This window comes from Babylonia areolata, chromosome 25, assembly GCF_041734735.1.
Source record: "Babylonia areolata isolate BAREFJ2019XMU chromosome 25, ASM4173473v1, whole genome shotgun sequence".
NCBI classification, from domain to species: domain Eukaryota; kingdom Metazoa; phylum Mollusca; class Gastropoda; order Neogastropoda; family Buccinidae; genus Babylonia; species Babylonia areolata.
In genome coordinates, this window is record NC_134900.1 from 38,808,424 (window position 1) to 38,830,453 (window position 22,030).

General features: G+C 46.1%; 1 protein-coding gene across 1 annotated transcript; it reads left to right on the plus strand.

The window, feature by feature from the left end:
- Window positions 1-6,441: 6,441 nt before the first annotated feature.
- LOC143299601 (plexin-B-like) lies at window positions 6,442-12,581 on the plus strand. The gene is made up of 4 exons (XM_076612889.1): window positions 6,442-7,125; window positions 7,246-7,611; window positions 9,635-9,661; window positions 12,471-12,581. The coding sequence occupies exons 1-4, from the start codon at window positions 6,442-6,444 to the stop codon at window positions 12,579-12,581; spliced, it is 1,188 nt and encodes a 395-aa protein (XP_076469004.1).
- The last annotated feature ends 9,449 nt before the right edge of the window (window positions 12,582-22,030 follow it).

The window sequence follows — 22,030 nt, forward strand, 5'->3', positions numbered from 1 at the left end:
TGTTATATGTGTGAGGGGTGCAACATGTGTGTTATATGTGTGAGGGTGTGCAACATGTGTGTTATATGTGTGAGGGTATGCAATACGTGTGGTATATGTGTGAGGGTGTGCAACACGTGTGTTATATGTGTGAGGGTATGCAATACGTGTGGTATATGTGTGAGGGTGTGCAACACGTGTGTTATATGTGTGAGGGTATGCAATACGTGTGGTATATGTGTGAGGGTGTGCAACACGTGTGGTATATGTGTGAGGGTATGCAACACGTGTGTTATATGTGTGAGGGGTGCAACATGTGTGTTATATGTGTGAGGGTATGCAACACGTGTGGTATATGTGTGAGGGTGTGCAACACGTGTGGTATATGTGTGAGGGTGTGCAACATGTGTGTTATATGTGTGAGGGTGTGCAACATGTGTGTTATATGTGTGAGGGTGTGCAACACGTGTGGTATATGTGTGAGGGTGTGCAACACGTGTGGTATATGTGTGAGGGTGTGCAACATGTGTGTTATATGTGTGAGGGTGTGCAACATGTGTGTTATATGTGTGAGGGTGTGCAACACGTGACGTGAGAGTGTACTACATGTGTGTTATATGTGTGAGGGTGTGCAACACGTGACGTGAGAGTGTACAACATGTGTGTTATATGTGTGAGGGTGTGCAACACGTGTGTTATATGTGTGAGGGTGTGCAACATGTGTGTTATATGTGTGAGGGGTGCAACATGTGTGTTATATGTGTGAGGGTGTGCAACACGTGTGGTATATGTGTGAGGGTGTGCAACACGTGTGGTATATGTGTGAGGGTGTGCAACACGTGTGGTATATGTGTGAGGGTGTGCAACATGTGTGTTATATGTGTGAGGGTGTGCAACATGTGTGTTATATGTGTGAGGGTGTGCAACATGTGTGTTATATGTGTGAGGGTGTGCAACACGTGTGGTATATGTGTGAGGGTGTGCAACATGTGTGTTATATGTGTGAGGGTGTGCAACACGTGTGGTATATGTGTGAGGGTGTGCAACACGTGTAACCATATCATGTATACATAGTGGTGGCCTTACATAAAAAAAATTGAGTCGCAAGTTTCTCTCTCTCTCTCTCTCTCTCTCTCTCTCTCTCTCTCAGTGTTGAGAGTGGTGCAGCATGTCAACAAGAGCCGTGAGAACCCCAGCACCTGCCCACCCCGTCCTCCCCCACCCCCTCCATTGTCCGTGTTATTCAGGCGTTACACATCAACCCACACCCCCTGTCCCCTCCCACCCTCCTGCCCACTCTGTCCCCCATCCCCTTGATTCTACCCTTCCCCTGTCGGTCCCCATGTTCCCCTTTCCCCCTATCGCTCTTTTTCTGTCTGCTCTGTAATTTCCTATTTCCTCTCAAATCCTCTTCTCTCTTTGTGCCTGGCTGCTGTCGTCTAATCTGTACATCAGCCACAGTGTCTTCACAATCCCTGCTCTTGACTTTCCCTCCGTCCTCTCATCTCTTAACCCCCCCCCCCCTCCTTCCCCCTTTCCCTCCTCCCTCCTCTCCCCCCCCCTCACTCCCCCCACCCCCCATCCCCCCGTCCTGCCTGCCCCTGTGTTTCGCTCCCACGCTGCTTCCAGAGATTTCCATGCTGTTGACTTTGGCCGACTGGTACTGGCACGACCTGGAGAGCTACCGCTGCTCCATGGAGTCCCTGCACCGCCCCCTCCCCCCAACTCCCACCCACAGTCCCCACCCCCACCCCCCCCGCCCCCGCCTCTCTCCAATAGACGCTGGCTCCAATGGAAACTGGCTCCACTGGCTCCAATAGAAACTTGGGCTCCACTGAAAATGGACACCAGCAGTGGAAGCGTGCCTCCACAGAACTTTCAGACCCGCGTGCTTGTTCAATGCTGCCAGCTTTCAGCCGCCGTACAACAACATGGACACGGTGCAGAAGAAAAGAAAGTAGAAAAAGAAAAAGAGGGGGAAGGGGGGAGGGGGAGGGGCTAAAACTGCAGCGAGGGTAAAAAGAAAAGGGGGAATGGCGGCGTGTGAAAGGAAGAGTTAAAAAGAAGTAAGTGCGGTGGGTTTATTTTGTGTGTGTGTGCGGGGTGGGGGAGGGGTGCGGGGTGCATTCAGCGTGGTATTGGGGCCAGCACTGCCCCTGAGGGGCCAGGCACCCGGCACGTGCTGAATGACGTCGTCAGCATGACCTCACGGCACAGAGGTCAGTGCACGTGGCACGCGGGGGGCTATTGATGCGGGGTCTGGTAGATAGTGAACTGGCCACCCCGCCTCCTATCGACTGTGGCCGCGCTGAACAAACATGCAGCTGTGGAATTGTAAACCACATAGTTATTTCTCTTCTATTTACTCTCGGGCAGTTCTTCCCACTGGGAGGGGAAGGGGGGGTTGAAAGGGGAGGGGGGTGGGGAAGAGATGGACGTGATATTTTTCCGCTCTGTCGTTTTGGATACTATTGTTGCCTTTGCCCAGTTTATCGTGGAGTTAGTGTTTAGATTGAGTTAGTTGTTTAGATGGAGAGTAACGGAATTCGATATATTCAGATTATAAAAAGAAATCAAGTGTGATACTCTTCCACTTTCAATGATTCCTGCTAGAGGCTCTCTTTGATTCCGTAAGCGTGCTCATACATCAACAACTATCATAACTGTATGGGTGGCGAGGGGGTTGGGGTGTGGTGGGGGGTGTTCTTCCTCAAAACTTTCCGATTGACCGCCGTGTAGAATATTCCTCAGTCGTGCCGCACAGTGGCCGGTTGCTGTTTCACTGTGGTGTGAGGCTGTGTCTTTTTCTTCTGCTTCCTCCTCCTTCTCCCTTATCGCTGTGAAGAGTCACTGGGGTCCGCACTCCTTGGAGAACTGTTCGCCAGAGTCCTCCAGGTCTGTGGGTTGTGTGTCAAAGCCTGGGTGGCTGCACGTGGGTTTCCTGTCCTTTGTGCAGTGCTGTTAGTCCCTTGGTTGGTTGGTTGGTGTTTCTGTCTTTCTTTCTTTTCTTTTTGCTTCCCATTGCTCAGAGATTCCCCTCTGCTACTGGTCACCATGTACCAATACTACTGGTCACCATGTACCAATACTACTGGTCACCACGTACCCCAATATTACACTACTGGTCACCACGTATCCCAATACTACTGGTCACCACGTACCCCAATACTACTGGTCACCACGTACCAATACTACTGGTCACCACGTACCCCATGTCACGGCTCGTGACGGTTGATATGCTTGTGTTCATGTGCAACTCTTTTCCATCCCTTCTCCACTTTCTCTCCCTCCCTCTCCTCTCTCTCTCTCCCTTCTCCCCCTCTTTCCATCCCTCTCCTTCACCCCCCTCTGTCCCCCTTCATGCTTTTACACGTGCATATCTGAGGATATGTGTATGTCATGTCCCTTCTCCTGAACGGTTTGTGAACTCTGAGTGAGTTCAGAAGTCTGTATGGTGGGGAGAGAAAGATTTCTCTGGGCTTTTGATGCCAAGCTCTGTCAAGAGACGGATCACCGTTCCAGCGAGGGAGCTGTTGGGTGTCGTCTAACAGAAGTAGTGGGGTGTGTTCGTTGTCACCCCCTTCTTTCTGTGTGTGTGTGGGTCTGTGTTTCACCCTGGGCAGCGGTGTGCCCATTTACCTGGTGACAGGTGAGGGAGTCTGTGTTTGTCTGCGTAATATTAATGTAGTGTTGTGAATTGTGATATTGGTTAACGTTAAAGTGAGGTTTAGGTTACTTGCAAGGTCGGGGTGATGTTGTGTTTTTTTAGTGGAAATTTTAAATTCAGCACTCTTTTATCTCTAAATATTCGGGGGAAATTAGTAAATTTGTTGTTTGGGTGTATCATTTTGCCATAATTATATTCAGCTCGGATTGTTTCAGGTCTGCAATGGTGACTGTCTAATTGCAGTATGTAAATTTTCCCAAACATTTTTGGTGGGGATGGAAATGTGATGTAATTGTAATGTAGCCCGACTGGTGCTGTTTATATTATTCGGAACTAGTATGATGGAAACTGAAATATTATTGCCATTTGTGGCTAGTCGTAATGTACGTTTGGGGTTGTGTGTTGGTTTAACCCTTTTATTATTTGGAAAAGCGAAAATAGACAATCAAATACTTTTCACGGCGATAGTTCTGTACGCCGAGGCTGATAGCTCATGCAAAAGGATATCCACTTTGTTTAGCGTAATGTATATTGCGTAAGGAAGAGATAAGTGGGGAAAGGGAGGGGGGATGTACTCTTTTGCAATTAGTAAAAAAGAACATAGTCAACAGAGCCAGCGAGGTGTTACAGGTTTTCCTGTTTTCCTCCCTTCCGTGCCACTGCCTTCGACGGGTCTCCGGGACAAGTCTGGAATGGTCCTCGGCCCCCTTCTAACGTGTCACCCCGAAACTCCCTCACTCCCGTTCCCGTTCCCGTTCCCGCTGCCACTTTCCCACTGTCCCTCTTCCCCGACCAGCTTCAGCCAGCAAACTACCAGCGTGGTCCGTCGTTGGCTGTCAGCATGTGTCTGAACTCTGGCAGCGTGTTTTAGCAGAACTGGCGCTGCAGTTGTCTGCAAAATTGTATTGTGCTGTAGTTAGACAGAGGTTATTTTTGTGTGTGTGTGAGTAATGCTTGGGTTTGAGGTGTTCATTTATTTATGTATGTTTACATGACCCTAGTAAACGAGCTGAACTTTTCTGTGTCTCTGTTGTCGGGACGTTAGCTAGTCTGGGAAGGGGCGGGGGTTCCTGGCCAACCCCTTACGGGTTGTGACACCCCAATACTACACTACTGGTCACCACGTACCCCAATACTACTGGTCACCACGTACCCCAATACTACACTACTGGTCACCACGTACCCCAATACTACACTACTGGTCACCACGTACCCCAATACTACTGGTCACCACGTACCCCAATACTACACTACTGGTCACCACGTACCAATACTACTGGTCACCACGTACCCCAATACTACACTACTGGTCACCACGTACCCCAATACTACACTACTGGTCACCACGTACCAATACTACTGGTCACCACGTACCCCAATCCTTCCTGCCGCTTGAGGGAAGTATTAATCTAAACCCAACAGGAAAGTCCGATCTGGTGAGGGATGGGCTCCGCCAGATTTTGACGTGCCCGAGACACGTCGCGTCGTGACAGAAAGGAGTACAGAGACCTTACCGGATCGGTCACCCCCCGGCCAGTGTGGAGGGACTGCCCCAGGATGAAGGGAGCCTTCCGGGGCTGCCAGGACCCAGCGTCTGGTCACTGGGGTCTTCTGTGCTCAGGCCTTTCTCCCTGTGGCACAAGACTCGGTCTGAAATTGCATTGTATTTGTTGTGTTGTATTACTTTTGTCACAACACATTTCTCCTTAAGGAATCCTGGCGGTTCTCCCCAGGGAGAGCGTGTCATCACAGTGCAGCGCCTTGCTCTTTTTCTGCCTGAACGTGTACGTGTTTTCCTTTCTTCTTCGTCGTCGTTCGTGGGCTGCAACTCCCACGTTCACCTGTATGTAAACGAGTGGGCTTTTACGTGTATGACCGTTTTTACCCCGCCATGTAGGCAGCCATACTCCGTTTTCGGGGGTGTGCATGTTGGTTTCCATAACCCACTGAACGCTGACCTGGATTACAGGATCTTTAACGTGCGTATTTCATCTTCTGCGTGCGTTTACTCACGCACGGGGTTCAGGCACAAGCAGGTCTGCAAATATGTTGACCTGGGAGATCGGAAAAATCTCCACCCTTCACCCACCAGACGCCGTTACCGAGATTCGAACCTGGGACCCTCAGATTGAAAGTCAAACGCTTAAACCACTCGGCTATTGCGCCCGTCGTTTTCCTATCAAAATGATTGTGCTTTGGAATTTTCTGAATGATAACATTGTTGCTGCTAATGTTGTTTTTGTTTTGTTGTTTCTTCTGGGTTTTTTGTTTGTTTGTTTGTTTGGGGGTTTTTGTTGTTGTTATTGTTGCTGTTGTTGTTGTTGTTATTTTTTTGTTTGTTTGTTCGTTTGTTTAGGGGGGTTTTGTTTTGTTTTGTTTTTTTAATTTTAACTTTGTCGTTTTATTGCCATTACCTGCAAGGATCCATTCACCTTGAACAACATACTTCTGCGTCCTGTGTTTCAGGCCAGTGACGTCAAAGTGACCACAGACTGGCGGTGAAGGCGACTGCTGTGAAGGACCAACACCCCCACCACCACCACCACCACCACCACCTCACCTCACCTCTCCCTGTCACAGACTACACGAGTCACCACACCCCTCGTCACTGTACCATGGTCCTGCTCCCCGCTCTCCGCACACCCACCCTACTGATGACGGTAACCAAGGTGCGAGTCGTTGTCATGGTGACGATGACCCTGGCGGCCGCCGCGGCAGGTGGTGGTAGTGGTGGGGAGGAGGGGATAGGGGGTAAGAGTCGGGGGAGGAGGGGGGCTGCCGTGCGGAGGGTGGAGATGGAGGAGGGGGGCCTGAGTCACGTGGTGGTGGACGGGGAGAGCGGGGCGGTGTACGTGGGGGGCAGGGACCGGGTGCACGAGCTGTCCCCGGAACTACAACCGGTGCAGACCGCCGTGACTGGGCCCTGCACGGACAGCCCGGACTGCCTCCCGCCCACCCACCAGGCGTCCTGCCCCTTCCCGCGCCGCCCCACCCACAACCACAACAAGCTGCTGGTGCTGGTGCCCCGACTCCGCCTGCTGGTCACCTGCGGCAGCGTGTACCAGGGTGCCTGCGAGACGCGGCCTCTCCTCAACCTCTCCCACCCAAAGACCTACTACACCGCCGAGGACGTGACCAATTTCGCCGTGGCGGCCAACTCCCCTCAGGCGTCCACCGTGGGCTTTGTGGCCCCTGGAGTGGGCGTGGGGGGCGTGGCTGAGGAGGTGCTGTACGTGGCTGTGACCTACACGGGCTCCTCGCGCTCCTCGGGCCTGTACCGCGACCAGGTGCCCGCCATCAGCTCGCGCAGCCTCCGGCCTCAGCACCGCTTCTGCCTGGCCTCGCTGACCTCTCCCTTGAGGGGCCGGTCCTCCTCCATCTTCCTCAAGAGCAAGGTCAGGGCCGCCTACCCCATCCGCTACGTCACCGGCTTCAGCGACTCTGGCTTCAGTTACTTCCTGTCCGTGCAGAGGGCGTCGGTGGAGGAGAGAGGGGAGGGTGCCAGGGTGGGGGTGGGGATGGGGAGGGGAGCGGGGGACGAGGGGGAGGGCGGTGGTGGTGGTGGGATGGTGAGCAAGGTGATCCAGATCTGCCAGCAGGACGTCAACTTCTTCTCCTACACGGACGTGCCTCTCCTGTGCAGGAACCACCACCGCGCAGACTACAACATTCTGGAGGCCGCCAGGATCATCTCCCCTGGAAAGCGGCTCCGCGAAGCGCTGGGCATTGGGGAGCAGGAGGGGGAGGAGAAGGTGATGGTGGCGGCCTTTTCCCGGAAGGAGGAGGGGGCCGGGGGTGGGGGTGGTGGCGGCGGAGGCCGCATGCACTCTGCACTGTGCGTGTACCGCATGTCCCAGGTTCGGGCCCGCATCCTGGACAACGTCAAGCTCTGTCACCATGGCAACACCTCCGTCAGCGGCGGCGGCTACCTGAGGGTGGGACCCCGGGGCAACTGCAACCGGCAGGTCAGTGACTTGGGGGGCTGGGGGGGTGCGGGGATGGGTGGTAGGTTTTGGATGGATGAATGGATGGGTGGGTGGGTATGTGGGTGGGTGGGTGGATTAATGGTTGGGTGGCTGAATTGGTGGTTGTTTGGGTAGGTGTTTTGTGGTTGAGTGGGGCGGATGGATAGGTGGAACGGTGGGTGATGAACGGGTGGATAGTTGGTTGGCTGAGAGATTGGTTGGGTGGATTGATGGATGGATATTTGTTTATATCATTCCAGACGCTGTCTTCTTCTCATATTCTCTTTTTATGATCTCTTCTCATATCTTCTTCTTAGCTCTTCTTCTCATTTAATAACTATTGTAAATAGAACAATAGAATAACCCAGTTGTGACTGGCCTCTATATGTTCCTGGCCTGTGCGCGGGAATTCTTGTCGATCCTTTTAATACAGTAAATCATCATTTAGTTAGTTCTTTTGTACCGTGCCGTACCCTAATAGAACCACTCGGTCGGCTACAATTAGGTAAATTTTTAATTGTTCAACGCTCATTTCTAGCAGCCCAAAGTGGTGTCCGAATAAATTCATCCAGACAGCGGAGCATCAGTCGTCAGGAGTAATTCCACTCGTTACTCCCAGCCCTTGTTACTCCCAACCCTCGTTACTCCCAACCCTCGTTACTCCCAGCCCTTGTTACTCCCAACCCTTGTTACTCCCAACCCTCGTTACTCCCAGCCCTTGTTACTCTCAGCTCCTTTCCCCAGTGAACATTACATCACTTTCAAAACGATGTACTTTTTACCCACCCACCCCTACCCACCATGACGAGTTTCTTTGACTTCTGCTGGTTTCAACTGCACAGGGTGACTAGGGGAACAAACGGGAATCTATACCTTAAAAGAATGCTTCTAACTTGTCAAAATTGAACCAAACGTGGAAATGTAATCAAGACACCGTTTATCACGAGCTGAGTTTTTTTGGGGGGGGTTTGTTGTTGTTGTTTGTTTTTGTTGTTGTTGTTGTTTGTCTTGTTTTTTGTTGTTGTTTTTTTGGCTTTTTTTGTTTTTTTGTTTTTTTTAAGACATCATACATTCCAATGGAGAGAGAGAGAGAGAGAGAGCGGCAAAGACTCAAACTCGTAATGTTTATTGTGTCTGAAAGAGGAGAGAGACAGATAGACGCAGACTCGGACTCAGAAAGTTTATTGCATCTGAGAGAGAGAGAGAGAGAGAGAGATTCGAATTTGGGATATGGTGGTATACGACCTGTCAAATGTGTTGCATTTCTCTGTACATCCATTTTGCAGTGCTATCATGCAGATCCAGCATGCAGTACAGGTTTCGTGATATGAAAACTTTGTGTTGAGCTCTGAAGACAAACATACAGAATCGAGTGAGAGACAGACAGACACAAATAAACAGAGATCGGAGATTTAAACAAACTTTTTTTTTCAGTGTGTTTCACACACACACACACACACACACACACACACACACACACACACACACACACACACACACACACACACACACCCTCGTACGCACGCACGCACGTACACACACGCCAGGGCGCTCCCATGTAAAAAGTGAATATATATGTGTGTATGTGTATGTATATGTATATATGTATATATATATATATATGTGTGTGTGTGTGTGTGTGTGACAAAAACGGTCAATGCAAACACATATGTATGTATATTCGGCACGTATGGAAAGGCACTCTCTCTCTCCCGAATACAAACACGAAGTTTCGCATTCAATCCCGCAGCCAATACTCACCAGTGCCCAGCCCGCCTATCCTCCCCCCCCCCCCCCACCTCCCTCCCACACCACGTCCCTCGTATCTACATCCCGCCAACTCCAGTACCGCCCCCCTTCTCCCCTACCCCCCTCCCTGTCCACCCCGCTCACCCTCCCGCCCCGAATAACCAAGAGTTACGTTTTGTGAATCCCGTACTCTTTCAACTGTCTCTATACCAAGCTATACGTTCTGTCGGATTATTTGCTCAGTCATTTAAATCTGTTTCTGGCTCTCACACAGAGTGTCCGCTCCACACTGCAACAGTCTGTACGTTGTTGGCTGTGGGCGGGAGAGGGGGGTTGGGGACGGTGAGGGGGTTGGGGGGGGAGACTGTCAATATTTGCCGGACCATCTCCAGACACCGTGGCTAATTGGTTAGCGCCGCTGACTGACGAGGACTGGGTTGGAGGGACGTGGATTGGAACCCCGTTAGAAGCACAGGCTCCTCCATCTTTCTTCCTCGCGTCCCCTGTTACACAGACAGTCTTCAGTGAGGTGGTGACATGGTGATAACACGTCCTCTGTCACACTGACAGTCTGCAGTGGGGTGGTGTGGTGATAACACGTCCTCTGTCACACAGACAGTCTGCAGGGTGACATGGTGATAACACGTCCTCTGTCACACTGACAGTCTGCAGTGGGGTGGTGACATGGTGATAACACGTCCTCTGTCACACAGACAGTCTGCAGTGGGGTGGTGACATGGTGATAACACGTCCTCTGTCACACAGTCTGCAGTGGGGTGGTGACATGGTGATAACACGTCCTCTGTCAGTCTGCAGTGGGGTGGTGACATGGTGATAATACGTCCTCTGTCACACAGTCTCCAGTGAGGTGGTGACATGGTGATAACACGTCCTCTGTCACACAGTCTGCAGTGGGGTGGTGACATGGTGATAACACGTCCTCTGTCACACTGACAGTCTGCAGTGGGGTGGTGTGGTGATAACACGTCCTCTGTCACACAGACAGTCTGCAGTGGGGTGGTGACATGGTGATAACACGTCCTCTGTCACACTGACAGTCTGCAGTGGGGTGGTGACATGGTGATAACACGTCCTCTGTCACACTGACAGTCTGCAGTGGGGTGGTGCCTGGTGATAACACGTCCTCTGTCACACTGACAGTCTGCAGTGGGGTGGTGTGGTGATAACACGTCCTCTGTCACACTGACAGTCTGCAGTGGGGTGGTGTCATGGTGATAACACGTCCTCTGTCACACTGACAGTCTGCAGTGGGGTGGTGTGGTGATAACACGTCCTCTGTCACACTGACAGTCTGCAGTGGGGTGGTGCCTGTATTTTCACGACCTCTCCTAGACCCTAAGTGGTAGTCTGGACGCTAGTCGCCTGTATTTTCACCACCTGTACTAGACCCTGAGTGGTAGTCTGGACGCTAGTCATCCAGATGAGATGATAAACTCAGGCCCTGTTCGCAGTGCACGTAAAATGTGGAGTGATGGCCTAGAGGTAACGCGTCCGCCTTGGAAGCGAGAGAATCTGAGTGCGCTGGTTCGAATCACGGTTCAGCCGCCGATATTTTCTCCCCCTCCACTAGACCTTGAGTGGTGGTCTGGACGCTAGTCATTCGGATGAGACGATAAACCGAGGTCCCGTGTGCAGCATGCATTTATCGCACGTAAAAAAAACCACGGCAACAAAAGGGTTGTTCCTGGCAAAATTCTGTAGAAAAATCCACTTCGATAGGGAAAACAAATAAAACTACACGCAGGAAAAAATACAAAAAAATGGGTGGCGCTGTAGTGTAGCGACCCGCTCTCCCTGGGGAGAGCAGCCCGAATTTCACACAGAGAAATCTGATGTGTTAAAAAGAAATACAAATACAAATAACCTACGGCAACAAAAGGGTTGTCTCCGGTAAAATTCTGTATATAAAAGAATGAATTTGAAAAGAAAACATATACACTTGCAGGCAGAAAATAGATGCTGGCGCTGCACAATAGCGACGCGATCTCCCTGGGGAGAGCAGTCCCAATTTCACACAGTAAAATGTGCTGCGACAAAACGGAATACAACACGAACAGAGCCGTCTTCTCCAGGTCTTGCCGGCTGAGCATGGTCCTCAAGGGAGCTAAATCTGGCCATAGCGCCCGTCGTTCTGCCTGAGGAAGAGAGCACCTCTGAAGAAGGCGGTCAGTTTTCTGGTCTTGTAGACCACAGGGGCAGGTTGGTGAGGGAGCATGGGTCATGTGAACGTTGTGACGGTTGTCGGAGCCTCTCCGGGATCACTTGCTGCTCTGTTCGCAGATGGTGGTGATCGTCTTTCTCCCTTTGTGGCTTCAGGTATGACTTAATCATGTCCCATCTTCTCACAGTTGGCCTGATCAGCACGTTGGGTTATGCGAAGATCAGATTTCTGCCATTTTTATTTTCTTCTCTTTTTTTTTTAAGCAGATGTGATGTAGCGTATATGGATCCGTCAGTACGGTCCGACAGTTCAGTTCAGTTCTGTTTCTCAAAGAGGCGTCACTGCGTTCGGACAAATTCATATACGCTACAAACATATACAAAGCAGATGCCTGACCAGCAGCGTAACCCAACGCGCTTTGTCTGGCCATGAGGTCCGACAGGTTTTTTTGAAACTGAAACTGACGCTGTTGTCTGCATGGACTCCTGCTTTCGTCGTTTTGTCTCTCGTGTCCTGCGACTACCCCTAGTGGTGTGGGAACCAGTGGAGGACTGCCCCTAGTGGTGTGGGAACCAGTGCAGGACTGCCCCTAGTGGTGTGGGAACCAGTGCAGGACTGCCCCTAGTGGTGTGGGAACCAGTGCAGGACTGCCCCTAGTGGTGTGGGAACCAGTGCAGGACTGCCCCTAGTGGTGTGGGAACCAGTGCAGGACTGCCCCTAGTGGTGTGGGAACCAGTGGAGGACTGCCCCTAGTGGTGTGGGAACCAGTGGAGGACTGCCCCTAGTGGTGTGGGAACCAGTGCAGGACTGCCCCTAGTGGTGTGGGAACCAGTGGAGGACTGCCCCTAGTGGTGTGGGAACCAGTGGAGGACTGCCTCTAGTGGTGTGGGAACCAGTGCAGGACTGCCCCTAGTGGTGTGGGAACCAGTGCAGGACTGCCCCTAGTGGTGTGGGAACCAGTGCAGGACTGCCCCTAGTGGTGTGGGAACCAGTGGAGGACTGCCTAGTGGTGTGGGAACCAGTGCAGGACTGCCCCTAGTGGTGTGGGAACCAGTGCAGGACTGCCCCTAATGATGTGGGAACCAGTGCAGGACTGCCCTTCCCGCCTGGGAAGCGGCAGGACCTGGCTGCACAGGATTGATTCCCACACTCACCGGTATTTTATCCCCCTCCACTGGACCTTAAGCGGTGGTCTGGGCGCTAGTCATTCGGATGAAACGCGAAAATCCGAGGTCCTCTAAGCAGCATGCGCTTATCGCACGTAAAATAACCCACGACAAGAAAAGGGCACGTAAAGGAACTAACGGCAACAAAGCCATGCAGAAAACGTCCGCTCTGATAGGATAGCATATAACTGCAGGCAGGAAACAAAAAATGGGTGGCGCTGTACTGTGGCGACACGCTGTCCCTTTGAGTAGCAGAGAATTCTGTTGTGACAGATGATAACAGAATGCGAATAGAGCCGTCTTGTTCAAATGCTGCCTGGTGTCATGGAACTCGGCCCTCATTTGAGCTGAGAGATAAAGATAAGATTTTAATACAGTTTAACACAGGACAGCAAGGCACAGCACAGCACAGTACAGCATAGCACAGCACAGTACAGTACAGTACAGTACAGCACAGTACAGTACGGCACAGCACAGTACAGCACAACACAACACAACACAGTATAGTACAGTACAGTAAGCACAGCACAGCACAACACAGTACAGTACAGTAGAGTACAGCACAGTTAAGCACAACACAGCACAGCACAACACAGTACAGTACAGTACAGTTCAGCACAACACAGTACAGCACAGCTGTTTTTCTACCAAATATTGATTTTTTTATACTGAATATTGCCAGGGACAACCCCTTTGTTGCTGTGAGTTCGTTTACGTGCATTAAGTGCATGCTACACACGGGACCTCGATTTATCATCCGAATAACTAGCGTCCAGACCACCACCGAATGTTAAGTAGAGGGGGAGGAGCTACTGCCGAGTGTGGGGTTTGACCCCGTGCGCTCCACGGTGGATGTATAACCACTGGGCCATCCTTAGTTGGTTTATGTCATTAAGGTCAGGTTATTTTCTTGGTTTGGTCCGTGAGGTTTGTCGTCAGGTGGGGGGTGTTTGGGTGTCGGGGGGAGGGAGAGGGTGTGTGTGTGTGGGGGGGGGGTGGGGGCAATCGCTAGGATGTTGTCACCTTACTCTAGAAATTCTGCAGATAGCTTTTTTCAACATTATGTTCTTTTGTTCTATGCCTTGCAGTCAGATGATTTTGAAAGATTGCACAGTTTTTTAAGCATTTACCAAACTTAATTTTATATTTGTAATAGTTGATAAGCCTTTATCAAATTACACTCGTGATCAGTAAAGCTTATATCAAACTTACACCTATGAATAATCTATCTTTCAGCCAGTCAAATTTTCTATCAGACATACACCTATAAATGAATAAAATACATTTTCTTTCAGCCAGTCATACCAGGGTGAGGTTCCCTTTTTTTATGTTTCAAAGTATGGTCTACCAAAACGTCACATATTTTGTGTTAATGTTGACATTTTTCCATTTCAAAGTATGGTCTACCAAAACGTCGCATATTTTGTGTTAATGTTGACATTTTTCCATTTCAAAGTATGGTCTACCAAAACGTCGCATATTTTGTGTTAATGTTGGCATTTTTCAGTTTCGATGTATGGTCTACCAAAACGTCACATATTTTGTGTTAATGTTGACATTTTTCCAGAACTTCTTAATGATTCTTGTTTTCACATTTTTTAACAACACACATAAGCATAGCACTGAACAACACAGATACGGTGCATTCCATCAGAATGCTGCATGAACAAAAGTAAAACGGACAAACGCAGGCAAACTGATTTGTCACTGCCTAATATGTGGTTCTCATCGATACGTCTGATGATAAAATACTGTTGACAGAGTTTAGTTAAGGCATTTTTTCCAAATCTTTTTTTCAGAAAAATCATGAGTTGATGTAAAAAAATAAATAAAAAAAGAAAGAAAAAAGAACACAAGAAGAAAAGAACAGAAAAAAATCCAATACAATTCCTAACTTCAAGACGGAAATCCCAGTTGCTGTTTTGTGCAAGACCCCTTTCTTTAAAACGACATTAATTCACGGAGATACTGGGGGAGGCTGGGAAGTAAGACGCAGTGGTGGAATTGGCTTTGATAGTATGGATGGTTTTATCATTGCAACTGGACCTACCGGCGTTATACTTTGAATGGGTTCCGTTTCTCAGATAGTTTTTCGTCATCCTTGTTTAAAGTATTTTTTCTGCAGTAAAACCATGTGACTATGATGCAGTGAATATATTTCAGTTTAGAATACTTTGTCTTTCCCAAAGAGTCTGGTTTTCATTTTCTTTCTTGTTCTTCTTTGAGTAAGTACGGAGAATGAGGGGAAACTTGGGGATCGTTTGTCTTTTGCTCTTGGTTCACGAATAATCCTGTTGCATTCACGAATTAATGTAGGAAATGTATTGAATCATCAAACTACATTCAGCTTGTAGTTTTATTAATTTGTACCGACGACCCGTGGGAAGCATGTTAAATGTCTCCTAATGCAGGATGTGGTGTATCCTGACTGGTCTTTCATTTCTCTGTAGACATCCAGAGAGATGGGTGTCAGATTGTATAGGTTTTCTTTTGCTTTGAATACCTTTGGAATGATGTAACCATACTTTCCCTTTGTGTCTTTGATAGTTCCCCTGTCCAAATGACTGATTTTGTGTTCGAAAGACAAACTAATAAGATTATTCAATTATTTTCCAGAACAAGTAGTAAAATCTACTCCGAATTTCATGGTGTTTTATGTTTCATAAGATCACACTCTCTTGGTGTCCTGGGCTCCAGTCCTTGGAGAAAGAACTGAATTAATTACTGAAAACGGTAATATAAAAAAAAAATAAGAAGAACAACAGTAGTCTTGGCATGTCTTTAAACTTGTGATCAAAATGCAGTTTACCGGTTTTACCTGAATTTTACTTACTGGTTGCTGTTCAACCAGCCTGTGAAGCTTTTATCTCAGTGTCCTTGCCTGAAGAAGCTGACATACAGTGAAAATGGGCTCTAAGCGCCGTGCATGAAATGACACATATACAATAGTACATAATAACATGCCTCTGCACATGAAACAACAACAAACACACACACACACACACACACACACACACACACACACACACACACACACACACACAAATATATATATATATATATATATATATATTCAAAATTCAAAAACACTTTATTAATCCACATGGAAATTAACGTGTGCAATCACAGGTTCGTTGTAGACACCAACATAAAAATGAACATATGTACCATACAATACACTAAAACAAGTCAGATAAAAACTCTCAGTAGCTGACTAAAACAACCCCCACCCCCACACACCCACACATGCGCACACATTAAGACAATAAAGTATTGCACAACAATGTTTTCCGATAGAAAACATCCAGCAAATAAAATATGAATACTTAACAAAACACTGTGTCGCCACTGAGCGCACCGCCACCTAGATGTGTGTGTGTGTATATATATATATATATATATATATATATACCAGATTTTTATATTTTTAATGTTGAACATGGCTCTTCAGCCATACTTTCTCTTCGTTTGAAGGCTGGGGTATCATCTTTTGGATTATTAACTTCAGTGTTTACGAGTTCTCTACCTTTTCAGGAAGTGTTTGCCTCCTGACTACTAGTAATGTCCTCAGGTTGTTCAACTGACAAGCCAATTGTGTCCACCAGTGTTGGGATGTTTTTGGTCATACAGTGACTTGCTGGGAACTCTCTGTTATATTGCCTATCTGTCTGTCTTGCTTATCTGTAATAATTTAATAATAATAATAATTCATTTTTATATAGCGCTATAATACAAGCATAAGCAAGCTCGAAGCGCTTTACAATCCAGTACCTAAAGCATATAAAAAGTGGTGAAACATAAAACAAGATCATTAATATTATAAAAAAACAAAATGCATAAAACTCACAAAGTAGCATATTATCAATACTACAACTGTTACACTCTAACACACACTCTAACACACACACTAACACCCACGCACAGACACACACATGATTAAACGGCTGAAATGACAGCAATTTCCACTTAAAATACATACATGTAAAAAGGAACATAATTGTAATCTGCGTGCCACAGATTTTGTAAAAATTGTAAAATAAAATTTTGGATAGAAAAGGTAAAAAGGGTAAAAATCGGGTCATTCTCCCTTTCGAACCACACCACCACCATCCATCTACCCACTCCCATTCTCTCTACTCTCCCATCACACACACTCACATTGCCATGGGCCTGGGACAACAGCACTGTTAGAGTTATGACAAGTATTTTTTTAAAAGAGAAGTTTTAAGATTTACTTTAAAGATAGATGAGTTGTTTGTCTGAGAGCAATAGGCAGAGAATTCCAAGTTGTTGGGCCGAAGACGGAAAATGACCTCTTTCCACAGGAATTAAGGAAGTATCGAGGAACAGTAGTTGGGAGGAATCAAGAGATCTGTGACCATCGTTGATAGATAACTTGTCTTGTCTTGTTTCTTTCTTGATTGTCGAAATACTGTATATTTCCCTCGGTTTTTCTGTCTTCTCTCTCTCTCTCTCTCTCTCTCTCTCTCTCTCTCTCTCTCTCTCTCTCTCTCTCTCTCTCTCTCTCTCTCTCTCCCTCTCCCTCTCTCTCTCCCTCTCTACCTCTCTCTCTCTCTCCCTCTCCCTCTCTCTCTCCCTCTCTCCCCCCTCTCTCTCTCTCCCTCTCTCTCTTCTGTCTCTCTCCCCCCCCTTTCTCTCTCTCCCTCTCTCTCTCTCCCCCTCTCTCTCTCTCTCTTTTATAGGGATATTACCATTTTTCCGTTTCTTTCTATATTTGTTCTTCTTGTTTCCTTTCGCTTCAATGTTTCTGTTTCATCAGTCTTTTTTCTATCGCTATTTTTTCTCGGTATTTCATATTTTGTCATTTCAAACATGATTTTCTTAATAAGAAATATATTAACAATTTATCCGAAATATCCAGACCGTTATCCATCCGTTATACATAGATTTGTTTAGATAAATAAGAAAATACTGTTCTGTCATAACTTCGCCTGTTTCACCTTTTATTTCTTTTCCGTGCTTTCTTTTTGCTTTGTAACGAACAGTTGAACTTCAGGTAATGTGTATTATGGTTTGAATATTTACCAAAATGATAAGCGTTGTAAGTAGGCCGTAACTTGTGAGTGACTAGACGAGGCAAATGGTGATGTATTGCGATCTGTTCCGATAATTTGGACAGACGAGGCAAATGGTGATGTATTGCGATCTGTTCCGATAATTTGGACAGACGAGGCAAATGGTGATGTATTGCGATCTGTTCCAATAACTTGGACAGACGAGGCAAATGGCGAGGTGTTGCGATCTGTTCCGATAATTTGGACAGACGAGGCAAATGGTGAGGTATTGAGATCTGTTCCGATAATTTGGACAGACGAGGCAAATGGTGAGGTATTGAGATCACAAAAAAGAGGAAGACTGAAAACTGGTCTGTGATTTGTTTTAAATCTTGCTTTTAGATAATTGGGATCAGGGGTGTGGCCTGTGACACAGGTTTAGTGACAGGTTGCATGAAGACAGTGGGGAAAGTTCCAGACGACAAAGATGAGCTCTGTGTGTGTGTGTGTGTGTGTGTGTGTGTGTGTGTGTGTGTGTGTGTGTGCGTGTGTGTGTGTGTGTGTGTGTGTGTGTGTGTGTGTGCGTGTGTGTGTGTGTGCTGGTAGAGTTTCATTAGCACGCTGAACAAGCTGATGAAACAACACACACACACACACACACACACACACACACACACACACACCTGCAATAACGAATATATACACCAATGGTGATTTTTATTTATAAAAAATAAATTTAAAAAAAACATAAAAAACAACTACTTCAGTTCAAGAATCAAAGTTGCAAACACCACAAAAGAATGGTGACGGCTCTGACCAGCAAGCTGATGAACAAAGGACCACCCTCCACCCTCCTCCCTCCAGTCCCCCGCACACCACAGCTACCTCACACTTTCTCTGACGTGTTTTCTGATAGGTGGAACCCCGATACCATTGACTCTTACCTGTCCGTATTTTCTCACTCCGGCACACTTTGCAATGGTGAACAACCCTTCGCGGGAAATCCACTTGCTACGTTTCGAACGGTTAGCGAACAGCAAGTGCATGATGTTTTGCCAGAGACGGCGCCCAAAACATGTGGATTAGATCCTATTCCCGCGCCTCTTATTGCGCTGAATCATTCTTTTGGGGTGAGAGGCCAGGCAGAGACAGAAACTGGACACTTCCTTCCCCTTCCTTTACACTGCTTTTTGTTTTCCGCGGAAGCAAGTTTTCAGTTTTCTTATTTAAAAGAAATGTGTGTACTCTTGTGTTATTGTAAAATGCTTTGGGAGGTTTGAAAGCGCTATTTTAATGTATTATTATTATTAGAGACAAGATCTTTGAAAGCGCTATTTGAATATATTAGTATTGGGAGCAGCAGCAGCAGTAGTAGTAGAAGTACTGAGTTGTTGTTGTTGTTAATGTTGTTGTTGTTGTATACAAGAACCTGACATTTTCTGCGTCCGTACTTAGATACAAACGCACACAATTGTGTAGCCAAACTGAATATGCATGCATCCCATAATGTCCAAAATCAAAACAGTAACAGAGACATCGAAGTCTTTCTTTCAATGAACCAAAAAAAAAACCAAAAAACAAAAAACAAAAACGATGTAGCCCACATGACCTGAAAAGACTATAAAGGGAGTAAATCAGACACAGTTACCTAACGTTTTGTTGGTTGTGCATTCCTTATTATTTAGATGTTTGTTGTTGTTGTTTTTAACAATTATTTCAGATTATCATCATTATTATTATTATATATTATTATATTTATTATATATACATTATTATATATTATATTATTATTGTTTCAATCAAAACGATGTCCTCTCCCATCAGTGAATACTCCTGTTTACATTTTCCCCCTTCCTGCAAGTCGTACACCCCCCAGTGACCCCGCGTGGTTGATGTTCGGGTCAAGTTTTCAAACTGTGGAGTTTGCTTTCAGTCCCCTGGGGATTATCCCCCTTCGTCAGTGGTCCGCACAGGCCGTGTCTGGTGTTCTCCCATTGTTTCGAGAAAGTTTACACTACTGTCTGTTTTCCGCGAAAGCAAGTCTTAATCTTTGAAAAATATATGTACTTCAGTGTTATTGTAAAATGCCTCGAGAGATTTATAAGCGCTACATAAATTTATCGTTATTATTATCATTATTATTGATACTAGTAGTAGTGATAGTAGTAGTTGTAGTATTCTCACCTTGAGACTTTTGAAGGCGATATATATGTGAATGTTATTATTATCATTATCTCTTCTTCGTCGGTCGTGGGTTGCAACTCCCGCGTTGACTCGTATGTACACGAGTGGGCTTTTACTTGTATGACCGTGTTTAACCCGCCATGTAGGCAGCCATACTCCGCTTTCGGGGGTATCAGGGGTATTATTATCATTATGATAAAGATTGTAATTATTGTTATTACACTGAGATGGTTGAAAGCGCTAAGAAATACATTATATTATTATTATCATTATTTAGAAGAAAAAACCTGATTGCTTCCGCATACAGCAACTTGAATACAAACATACATACTTATGTAGCCAAATTTAATACGCATACATACAATGTCCAAAACAAAAAACAGAGGCATCCCAGTCTCTCTATCAATACATACACATACACACATACACACACACACACACACACACACATATATATATATATATATATATATATATATATATAATCTTTTGATAATGCATCCTCCTTTATTTTCTTTCTTTCTTTAATTTAAATATCTATTTATTTTCTTTATTTATCTATCGTTGGGTTTTATTTCATTTGTCTTATTATTGTTATTATTTATCGTTTTATTTCTCTACTGTTGGTTGAGTTGTTCAGTAAGTTAGGTTTTAAGGAACTTATTTTTTGACAGTAGAAGAAAATAGACAATTGCAATTCTTTGGGCTCTGGGCGAAACCTGGCACAGTGAAATTGCATCACAACATGTACGTCATGGCGTGCTTGTGTCATAATAGCTGCGTAAGAGTGACCCTGGTAACATGTAAACAACTTATCCCTTGAGCAAGTAACGCTATCGTTCTGAAAATTTGGAATATTTGACAGATTGATGTGTTTGTTTTTCTTGTTTCTCTTTATACATGTGTGTGTGTGTGTGTGTGTGTGTGTGAGTACACTCGTGTGTTATTGAAAAGTGAATTATTGTTAAAGAAGACCTTAATAGTTTTTGACTCACTTGTGTAAACAAAGTGAGTCTATGTTTTAACACAGTGTTCGGTTGTCTCTCTGTGTGTCTGTATGTCCGTTGTAAACGTTAACATTGCCATTTTCTCTGGAAATACTTTGTCTGCCAATACCTAAATTGGCTTAAACATAGTATGAATAAAACATCACAGTCATGCCAATAACAGGTTGTAAGTCTCCCGAATTAAGCCGTATTCCCGAATCATTAACGGTTTATTTCGTTGAGATATGTTCCGAAATCCGAAAATTCTAAAAACCGCTTTCCACTGAGTTTGGCCGAGTGGAAGGTAGTTTGTTTTCGAAGACGACGTGACCTCGTGTTTCTTGTTCACAATTAAAAGGAAAAAAAACCTGGACAGAACACTTAAGTGATACTAACTACACCATGGACGTGTTTACTGCATATGGATATTCTAAGGTAAACACTGGATTAACTGGAATGAACATAAAAGAAAAATTGAATCGATCGTTTCTTTCAGCCCCTTGTAGACTGGTTTGTGCAGATCTAGAGATCTACCATGTGTTGCGATGTGCTTGAAGGAGATGGCAACGTCTCCTTTACTGCCAAAATAAACGAATAATCGAGATAAACTGAATAAGACACAAAAAACTGGATTGAAACGGAATCGAGATATACTGAATAAGACACAAAAAACTGGATTTAAACGGAATCGAGATATACTGAATAAGACACAAAAAACTGGATTTCAACGGCGTTATTACGTCCGCTACAAACACATCTATTTATCGCAGGAAGAAGAAAACGTCAACATTGCTTTTAGTATTAAATTTAGTCACTTGGCGTCAGATGGTCCGTAGCCTTGGGGATAAGTCTGCTTGCATTGGAACTGAACATGCCTGGTTCGATCCCGCTCGCATCCCTCCCTCCTACCAAATTTATTCTATATATTATATTTGATACAGAGCACTTTTCAACGATTTTTTTTTAATCTCTAGTTGTTTTTTTCTCCTCATGATTCCTTTACTGGATCATAGACACTAGAATGATGCCCACTGAGATGTTTGTGTCCATGACTGGATAAAGCACGAAGTACAAGTGAGTCTTGAAGGCTTTCCTCTTGTTTGTTTTCTTTCTGGTTGTTTTTTGCGGTTTTTTGCG